Below are 9336 nucleotides of genomic sequence, written 5' to 3' on the forward strand. Positions count from 1 at the left end.
GGAGTTTGGTGTGATGAAATCCCAGTCAGTAGTAGATGCCTACCGGTAAAAAGTGTCAGTATTTTATCACCTCCTTAGTTTTCTGGGAAGCAAAGCTAAGCTCAAAACGTTTCTAACTGACATACAGGTTTTAATTTATTTATTTTTTTATTGAGATGCATCTTGTTCAGCTTCTTAAAATGGATGGGCCTTGTCTTTGCAATTGCTCTTTACACTGTGTTTCCCTTATATCCCTTTTCATGTTCTCGCTCCCTCCTCCTGCAGAATTTCAGGCAAGGCTGCTGTAAAAGGCATTATAAAATGTTCCCAGTTGCTCTACATCCATCACCTTCCACACTTGGCTCCTTTGTTCTTTTGTTTGCTGCTTGTACCCAGAGTCTACTGCAAACTCAATTGGTACCACAGGCAAGTTGCGGAGGAGGCTCGCAAGCGGAGGTGATGGAAATGCCTTAGCCAAGAGGCTGGATACACATGTGGGACTGCAAATAACCAGGGAATCCTGTCACTGAGATTTCTTACGCTTGTTTTGTGTATGAGCAAAGCCAACCAAGTGGCTGTTTTTTTCTAACAGGTGGGGGAAGGAGGAATAAAATGTTTCATGTTGTTTGCTTTTGAATTAATTTATCACTCATTTCAGTTAAGTCTTCCTCCCTGTCTCTTTTTAACTGCACAGGCCTGCCAATACATAGTGCTGGAAAGAATGTCCTCTGTCTGTACTGCTCTGAAATTACCGTAGTCATTTCCACTCTTCAAGGTTACTTGGAGAACCCTTTTTTTCTCGCATTCCACCTCCACCGCCTCCTTTCTCAAGAGCTGCTGATGCAGTGGTGATTTCCAGCCTAAGCAGCAATGCCAGAACTTTAAGCAGGGTCTCTTGAGGGTAGTAAGCTTTTTATTATAGCCCGCTAGCATATTGAACCATTATGCCACCTTGAACATAAGTGCAAATAAGCACATGACGACAAAATTACTTAAATTTCTGCCTAATTTATTAGCGAGGAAAGGGATAGCATATTGTTAAATGCTTTCTGAAATAACGTTCCCTTTCTCCCCTAATCCCTCTTGATTTTTACAGGTCTGATCTTGACAACACCTGGAGAGAAGGACAAAGCAGAGTCCAAACGTGCAAAATTCTACAACGAGTTGTGGTTTGCAGTGTTGATGGTAGTTCTAGGTTTGATCCTCTTGGCTATTCTTCTCTCTTTAATTCTTCAAAGGAAAGTCCACAAGCAACCCTATGCACGAGACAGACCTCCTTTAGTTCCACTCCAGAAAAGAACATCACCCATGAGTGTGTACTCGTCAGGTGAAACCCACCCGGTACGTTCGGTAAAATGCAATGTTCTGTATCTATCGTGTTATACTTTTATCTGCCCCACACACTGAGTTTTTCTTCCTCCTTCCACCACTTTGTTTCCCTCTTGCTTACCAAATGGAGGCTGTTCTGTGTAGGAAAAGGGCTGTCTGGTGTACCTAGGTGGGCACAGAGAGCCAGGCTACAGGTGTGTAGTCCAAAAAAAGAGCCCTCTGGCACCTGGTCTGCAGGCCCTGAAATGCTTCTGATGCCTAAGACAAGCTTTGGGTCTGGAGCCACAGAAAATGCAAAGCCACTGATGTCACCTGATGTTAGCTGACATCTGCGATAGAGCTGAAAGGCACGCTGTGAGAAGGCAGGTGATAAAATGTGTTCCCAAGTATCTGTTGCGGATGGCTGACCAGGACCAATCGGATAGTCTTTGTCAGGTATCCATGAAACATGCCTGCAAAAAGCAGAACTTAGGGAGAGGTGCTATGTCTTTCTAGTATCCACCCACCACCCAGCTGGACTGCTCCAAGGACGAGCTGCATACCAGAAAGGTTTGGGGCAGAGTGAGTATGACCAAGGAACACAAAATATGTGTGTGCATCTGTGCTCACAGAGCCACAGTGGGACCACCAGAGAGGTGGGAGGAAGGACTGCTGGGGAGTGGTAAAGAGAAAGGCTTGGTATCATTTTTATTATGACAAGTTATAATTCTGTAAAAAAATTGATAAAGAACATGTTCCACCATGTAGCAGAGTAGTAGTGCTATCATACCCTTTCAGGAAAAGCAAGACAAAAGGAATATGGGAATTGTTATGTGACAGAATGGGAGCAGCAGTGCCTTCCATTTCCATGCTTCTTCCCAGGCACAGGCCATGAGATGATTCTTCTTGTCACTTCTCAGCTTCTTTTTCCTGCGAGTGCCATCAAGCAGGATAGTGACTCCTGCATCCTTCACGCATTCTGTTCCTTCTTGTCTCGGTGCCAAGAAGCTGCATCTGTGCCTCAACGAAGCAGCTCTTGGAAACAATGGACTTTCCAGTGTGCCCCTTCTCCTGGCAAAGGCTAAGAGCACAAGAATCTTCTTTTTTTTTGGTCTTATGGTTTTGTTTCCTTTTCCTCTACAGTCTGTCATGTTGTGTTGTTCCTCTTGACTTTAAAAATGTCTTTGCTGTTGGCGTGCCTGCACAGCTCCTTTCCATGTCCCCACCCCTTCTTTTCTTCTTTTTTTTTTCCCCTTTTTATTTTTCCAGAAGCTGGTGGGCTTAGTAGAAAGGAAGATTCTACAGTGAGTCAGTTGAAGGACTTAATCCAAGAAGTTAGGCTAGAGCTACTATCAAGTGGTAAAATCACTTGTGTTTTACAGTTGATAGAGAGGTCATGTGGCAAGCAACGCTGGCTGCCCACATGGTACTTGATGACCAGTTAAAAGTTAAATAGCGCTTCATCTTTGCCCGTTCCCCTACTCCCCCACATCCTGCTACATCGCTCCCCTTCACAGAGCTGCAGCTAATTCACACCCTCCGTAAGGAACAGGCTGCGCGGCACCTTGCCCTGCCCTAATGCTTTTTCTCCCTCTCTTTACTTTCAGTTTGAGACCATTGCTGACACATCTGATTCATCAAGCAGTGTCACTCTCAAACGTTATACAATGCACTTTGAGGTAGAGTGGTTAGCTTGCAGAGTTGCAAGATGTGTGATGTGCCACATGACCCCAAGAGCATGCATGAAGGCATCTCACATTGCATGTTTCTCCTGGCGGGTGAATGTCTTTTCCCTGGTCAAGATAACCAGAAAAGGGAGTCTGCTAACATCCCCTTGCTATGCAAGTCTGGGCGATCATTCCGGTAGTCAAAAATCTTTGGACCTCTGCCTGTTGCCTACTCAAAAAAAAAAAAAAAAATTAGGGGAGGAAAAAAAAAAACAAAAAACAACCACAACAGGATTGTTGTACAAGGTTGAGCTTTTTTGGTTTTTTTCCCTTTCAATGATATGATTGGTTTACAATGGGGAAAGGTCCTTGTTTTTTCTTTTCTTCTGTTTATAACTGTGCATGATTTTTGAAGCATGGGTTTCTCTGTTCTCTTCCACTCCTGCTTTGGTTTTGTTCAGATAAAGCATTTGATACCATGCCCTTTATTTTTGATTTGTTAGTTTGTGTCTTCCTCATAGGGGCTGGCAGATACGAAAATTCCAGGAGTTGGTTCTCCCACCGGCAACCGCGGTGTCTATATCCCATCTGGGGCAAGGAGACCAAGTCAGAGCCAGCTAAGTCGCACATATTCCCAAGCCTCTCTTCATCGTAGTGTCAGCCAGCTGCTCGACCTCTATGACAAAAAGTCTCTTGTTGAAGAACCACCTTGGGATGCCATTATTCGCAATCATCGCACCACTGGTCGTGGCTTGGTAAGGATTCCTGTTGCTCTGTGACGCTTTTGTATGTCAGCTGCTAGTGATTTGCCTGGTCTGTTAGAATCATGAAAAGGTCTAAATATCAGAAGCTGCTGGAGATACAGCCAAAAGACCTATAGAAGGACATGGTCAGAGATTAGATCCTCAAAATCCTTCCTGCCTTCTGCTCTCTTCTGGAGATGCAGGTGATCACACACTGCTCTTATCGGGTGGGAAGGATCCACATGCATCTGTCTATAGTTTCCATTGAACCAATAACTCCATGGTCTACCAGGGATATGCACCTTGAAGAATTTCCTTCTGTTTTATCAACTCATAGGCTTTTCTCTCTGTGCATTTCAGCAAACGTACATGTGTGAGGAGGGGTGTCTTAGCATCCTTCACACATTCAGTGTCAGAAGCAGGAGCTTGTGTTCTAGTAACTCCTGTTTTGTGACCTTGGACTCAATTGCTGATTGCTGCTCCCTGTACTCTGCTCAGTCACGATGCAGAGATCATGTGAATGCTCACATCTTCTGGTATTTATGACTAATGACTTCAAACTCGGCTCACATGGGACTAGAAGGAGGTTGGGAGGGCAGGTACGACATCTGTCTGTTAATATGGGAGAGGACAGGATTGGCCAGTGTCACCAACATGGACCTGAACACACAGATATAAGAAGTTATGATTCTAAAGTCAAGGACAGTGGCAACTTCCCTTCCACTTTTTCACCAGGAAATAGGCTTTTTAACCTCCATGCCCCTGGCTTCCACCCTTCCCTGAGCAAACGTGTGGGAAAGGGTTCGGGGGCCAGCAAGACATGTTTGCTACCAGAAAAAGCTGGCTAATAAGGTACCTAAAAAGGGGAAAGACGGGGACGAAGGGCATGTGAGGTAGTAATGAAGTTAGATGGAGCACGTGGTTGTCATTAAGTGAATCTTCTACAAAATGCAGAGGGAACTAGAGAAGGATAGTCTGGCACATAAATCCAGGCAGCTTCTGTGGGCTTTTACCTTCAGTACACCAAACAGCTAGAAGGGTAGAACGTATAGGCTTGCCACAGTACAGGGGTGTTGCTACCATTGCTGCAATACCTGCTCACACCATTAACAGCAGGACCAAAGAAGATAAGGCTTAAGTAAGAACACAGTGATACTTAGCTATAGGGAAAACCCCTACAAGTACAGGTTAACCTTCCAGTCTGCATCGATCTGTGGGTAAGAATCAAGGGGCAGGCTAGTATGAGAGATGCTGTTGTGGGTGTTTGTTACAGGCCGCCTGATCAGGATGGGGAAGTTGATGAGGCCTTTTACAGGCAGCTGACAATCGCCTCACAGTCACAGGCCTTGGTTCTCATGGGGGCCTTCCAGCACCCCGATATCTGCTGGGAAGGCTACACAGCCGGGCATGTACAGTCTAGGAGGTTCCTCCAGTGTATTGACAATAACTTTTTGACTCAGGTGGTGGAAGAGCCAAGAAGGAGAGGTGTACTACTGGACCTAGTACTGACAAAGAGGGACTGGTGGAGCACATCAAAGTTGGGGACAGCCTTGGCTGTAGTGATCATAAGAAGATAGAGTTCAGGATTAAGTGTAGTATGCATAAAACAACAAGTAGGATTGCAACCTTGGACTTCAGGAGGGCCAACTTTGATCTCTTCAGGAAACTGCTTGGAGAAATCCCATGGGATAAGGCTCTAGAGGGTAGGGGGGGCTCAAGAGAGCTGGTTGATATTTAAGTATCACTTTCTCCAAGCCCAGGATTGGTGCATCCCTAAGAGCAAGAAATCGGGCAAGGGAAGCAGGAGACCTGCATGGTTGAGCAGGGAGCTTCTGAAAAATTTCAAGTGGAAGAAGGAAGTTTACAGTACATGGAAGAAGGGACTGACCACAAGAATGCCATCAGAGCGTGCAGGGATGAAATGAGGAAAGCCAAGGCCACCTTGGAATTAACTATGGCAAGGAGTTAAGGCCAATAGGAAAGGTTTCTTCAAGTACACAGGAGGCAAAAGGAAAACTAGGGAAAATGTGGGCCCACTGTTGAACAAGACAGATGCCGTGGTGACAGATGACACAGAGAAGGTGGAGTTGCTGAATGCCTTCTTTACTTCAGTCTTTACTTCAGTCTTTACTGCCCAGGCCAGCCCTCGGGAGTCCCAGACTTTGCAGATAACAGAGAAAGTCTGGAGAAAGGAAGACCTTCCCTTGGTTGAAAAGGAACAAGTTAGAGATCAATTAAGTAAACTGGATACCCACAAGTCCATGGGTCCTGAGGGGATGCACCTGCAAGTGCTGAAGGAGCCAGCGGAAGTCATTGCTGGGCCACCCTCCATCGTATTTGAAAGGTCCTGGAAAACAGGTGAGGTGCCTGAGGACTGGAGCAAAGCCAGTGTCAGTCCAGTCTTCAAAAAGGGCAAGAAGGATGACCCAGGAAACTACAAGCCAGTCAGCCTCACTTCCATCATCTGGAAAGATGATGGAACAGCTCATTCTGGGTATCATCTCAAAGCATCTGGAGGAAAAGAAGGTTATCAGAAGTAGTCAACATGGATTCACCAAGGGGAAGTCACGTCTGACTAATCTGATTGATAGCCTTCTGTGATGGCATGACTAGATGGATAGATGAGGGGAGGGCAGTGGATGTTGTCTATCTTGACTTCAGCAAGGCTTTTGACACTGTCTCCCACATCATCCTCACAGGCAAGCTTAGGAAGTGTGGGTTAGATGAATGAACAGTGGGGTGGATTGAGAACTGGCTGACAGATAGAGCTCAGAGGGTTGTGGTTAGTGGCACAGAGTCTAGTTGGAGGTCTGTGACAAGTGGTATTCCCCTGGGGTCAGTACTGGGTCCAGTCCTGTTCAATATATTCATCAATGACCTGGATGAAGGGATAGAATGTACCATCAGCAAGTTTGCTGATGACACAAAACCGGGAGGAGTGGCTGACACGCCGGAAGGCTGTGCCGCCATTCAGTGTGACCTGGACAGGCTGGAGAGTTGGGCAGAGAGAAACCGTATGAAATTCAACAAGGGCAAGGGTAGGGTGCTGCATCTGGGGAGGAATAACCCCATGCACCAGTACAGGTTGGGGGCTCACCTACTGGAAAGCAGCTCTGTGGAAAGGGACCTGGGAGTGGACAACAGGATGACCATGAGCTAGCAATGTGCCCTTGTGGCCAAGAAGGACAACAGCATCCTGGGGTGCATCAAGAAGAGTGTGGCCAGCAGGTCGAGGGAGGTCATCCTCCCCCTCTACTCTGCCCTGGTGAGGCCACATCTGGAGTACTGTGTCCAGTTCTGGGCTTCCCGGTTCAAGAAGGACAGGGAACTGCTGGAGAGGGTACAGCAAAGGGCTACAAAGATGATTAGGGGACTGGAACATCTCTCTTATGAAGAAAGGCTGAAGGACTTGGGTCTCTTTAGTCTAGAGAAGAGAAGACTGAGGGGGAATCTTATCAGTGCTTATAAATACTTAAAGGGAGGGTGCCAGGTAGATGGGAACAGTCTTTTTTTCAGTGGTGCCCAGTGACAGGACAAGAGGCAATGGGCACAAACTTGAACATAGGAAATTCCATCTAAACATGAGGAGGGACTTCTTTACTTTGAGTGTAGTGGAGCACTGGCACAGGCTGCCCAGAGAGGTTGTGGAGTCTCCCACTCTGGAGACATTCAAAACCCGCCGGGGTTGCATCCTGTGCAACCTGGACAGGTGTACCTGCTCAGGCAGATGATCTCCAGAGGTCCCTTCCAACCCTGACCATTCTGTGATTCATGGACTTCCTGAGTCAGGGTTATTTGTGACTCAGCCTTCAGTCATTTTCTCAGAGCTATCATAGCCCCATGACTTAATTCCTTGGGGACTAATAGCCCCCCCAGAGTGTACCTCTATATGACATCATTAACCAAAAAAACAGCTTCCTGATGGTAAAAGAGGAAGGTCTTGCTCCTATCTGCTTACCTTGTGCTAACACCACAATTTGGTTTAGCTTGAAGACCCCCAAACACATGCTCAGTGTTGGTACGCTAGGACTGGCTTACAGAATATAGTCCAATCAGTTTCAGAAGTGGTAGTGGGTAGAAGCAGAACAAAAATTTCCTCTCACTTTTTGTGGCAAACCACCGTGACAGCATGAGCTCAGCTAATGTATATACAAAGCCGGGCTCTTCTGGCCACTCTCTGTATATTGCTTTACATTTCCCTGAACCTTCCTGCCTCTGCTGCCATGTTGCTCTGCTACTCTTGCAAACAAACCTCCTGCGGTGCTTTTCACTCAGCTTTTCCCTTTATTACACTGAGTAGCTTAGCACTGTCAGCAAGTTTTGTTTACTCCTTTGTCCATCTTGTAAATGAGTATTTCTTACTATGAAAATCTAGTTGGTTGGGAATCAGGTGCTTGAATGCTTTAGGTTCTTAGCTCATGCTGGGAAGGAACAGGGAAACAAGCAGAGAGGTAGAAATGCACTTACTTATCTGACTATTTCAGAATCTTTTTTTTAGTGAATGTGGAGAAAAAGGATCCTGAAGGAATCAGGAAGTAGCTCCTTTCATCTGGCACAGCTTCAGCTTGTGTGGAGAAAAAGGATCCTGAAGGAACAGTATCTCCTTTCATCTGGCACAGCTTCAGCTTATATGCTGCTTTTTTTTTCCCCCTCCTACAGTATGTAGATGAAGAAGATCTTGTCAACGCCATCAAAGGCTTCAGCACAGTCACCAAAGAACACACCACATTCACTGACACCCACCTCTGAAGAACACAACCGCCTTCTATAGAGAATGGAAAGCGGGTAACTTGCCAAAAGCAGCCTGCATGGACTTTGAGAGAGGGGATAGGGCTGCTGTTTCCCCACCCCCTGCCCACTAGTTAAAAAAGATAAGTGTTTGTTGGGAGGGCAACGTGGGGGTTAAGTGGGGCCTTTTTTACCCTCTCTTTAACTGTGTAATAAAAACTGTGTGTTAGCACTGACCTCTCAGAAAGGTAAGAGAACAGTTTGAAAATCCCTAAGTCATACAGTAGTGGACAACTGTGAAGGCAGAGGCTCTCATCCAGCTCTCACAGTTGCAGAGGGTTTTGGGGGTGGGAGGGGGGCAGGGTGTTTGGCAAGGAAAATCTTTTATCTGTCCAAAAACCAACATGTGGCTAAAAGGGGCCTTCCTGGCAGGATAGCCATGTCTTTTCCTGGCCTAACAAAGTTCCAGCACAAAACTGTGTTCATGCACAGGTAAATAAACAGCAAATAAAGGAATTCTTACGGAGTTGCTTTAACCTTTGTGTCCTTTCCCTCCCTCTTCCCCACCCTCTCGCCTCAAGTCTAAAAAAACCCCCAAGCCCTTAATTAACGCTTTTTCAGAGGCAGAAAACCTCCTAGCCCCCTCCCTATTAAACACTTGCTGTCACAGCCTTCCCTTTTGCTTATGTATTACTACTAATCTACAGGCAATAAAATTTGTTCACCACCCCCAGTAAACTAAGAGCAAACAGTAAGCAGCCAGTGCAACACAGGTAGGAAATATCATGTCAAGGCACTTGCAATTGAGAATTATTATACCATGACAGTAAACCTACTCCCATATTCATCTCTGTCCTTTTTCCAGAGAAAGTGACAAGGAAGGCCTCAAGAGACCACCAGTTCTGTGTATT

At 46.0% G+C, this 9336-nt stretch overlaps 1 protein-coding gene across 1 annotated transcript in view; it reads left to right on the forward strand.

Moving 5' to 3' along the window:
• Positions 1 to 8446, forward strand: part of USH2A (Usher syndrome 2A (autosomal recessive, mild)) — a 394584-nt gene extending 386138 nt beyond the window's left edge. The window contains 3 exon segments of the mRNA XM_009894321.1: positions 1076 to 1320; positions 3476 to 3709; positions 8357 to 8446. Coding sequence (XP_009892623.1) covers positions 1076 to 1320; positions 3476 to 3709; positions 8357 to 8446 — 569 coding nt within the window.
• Positions 8447 to 9336: the final 890 nt, after the last annotated feature.

This window comes from Charadrius vociferus, unplaced genomic scaffold (assembly GCF_000708025.1).
Source record: "Charadrius vociferus isolate BGI_N301 unplaced genomic scaffold, ASM70802v2 scaffold261, whole genome shotgun sequence".
Classification (NCBI taxonomy): domain Eukaryota; kingdom Metazoa; phylum Chordata; class Aves; order Charadriiformes; family Charadriidae; genus Charadrius; species Charadrius vociferus.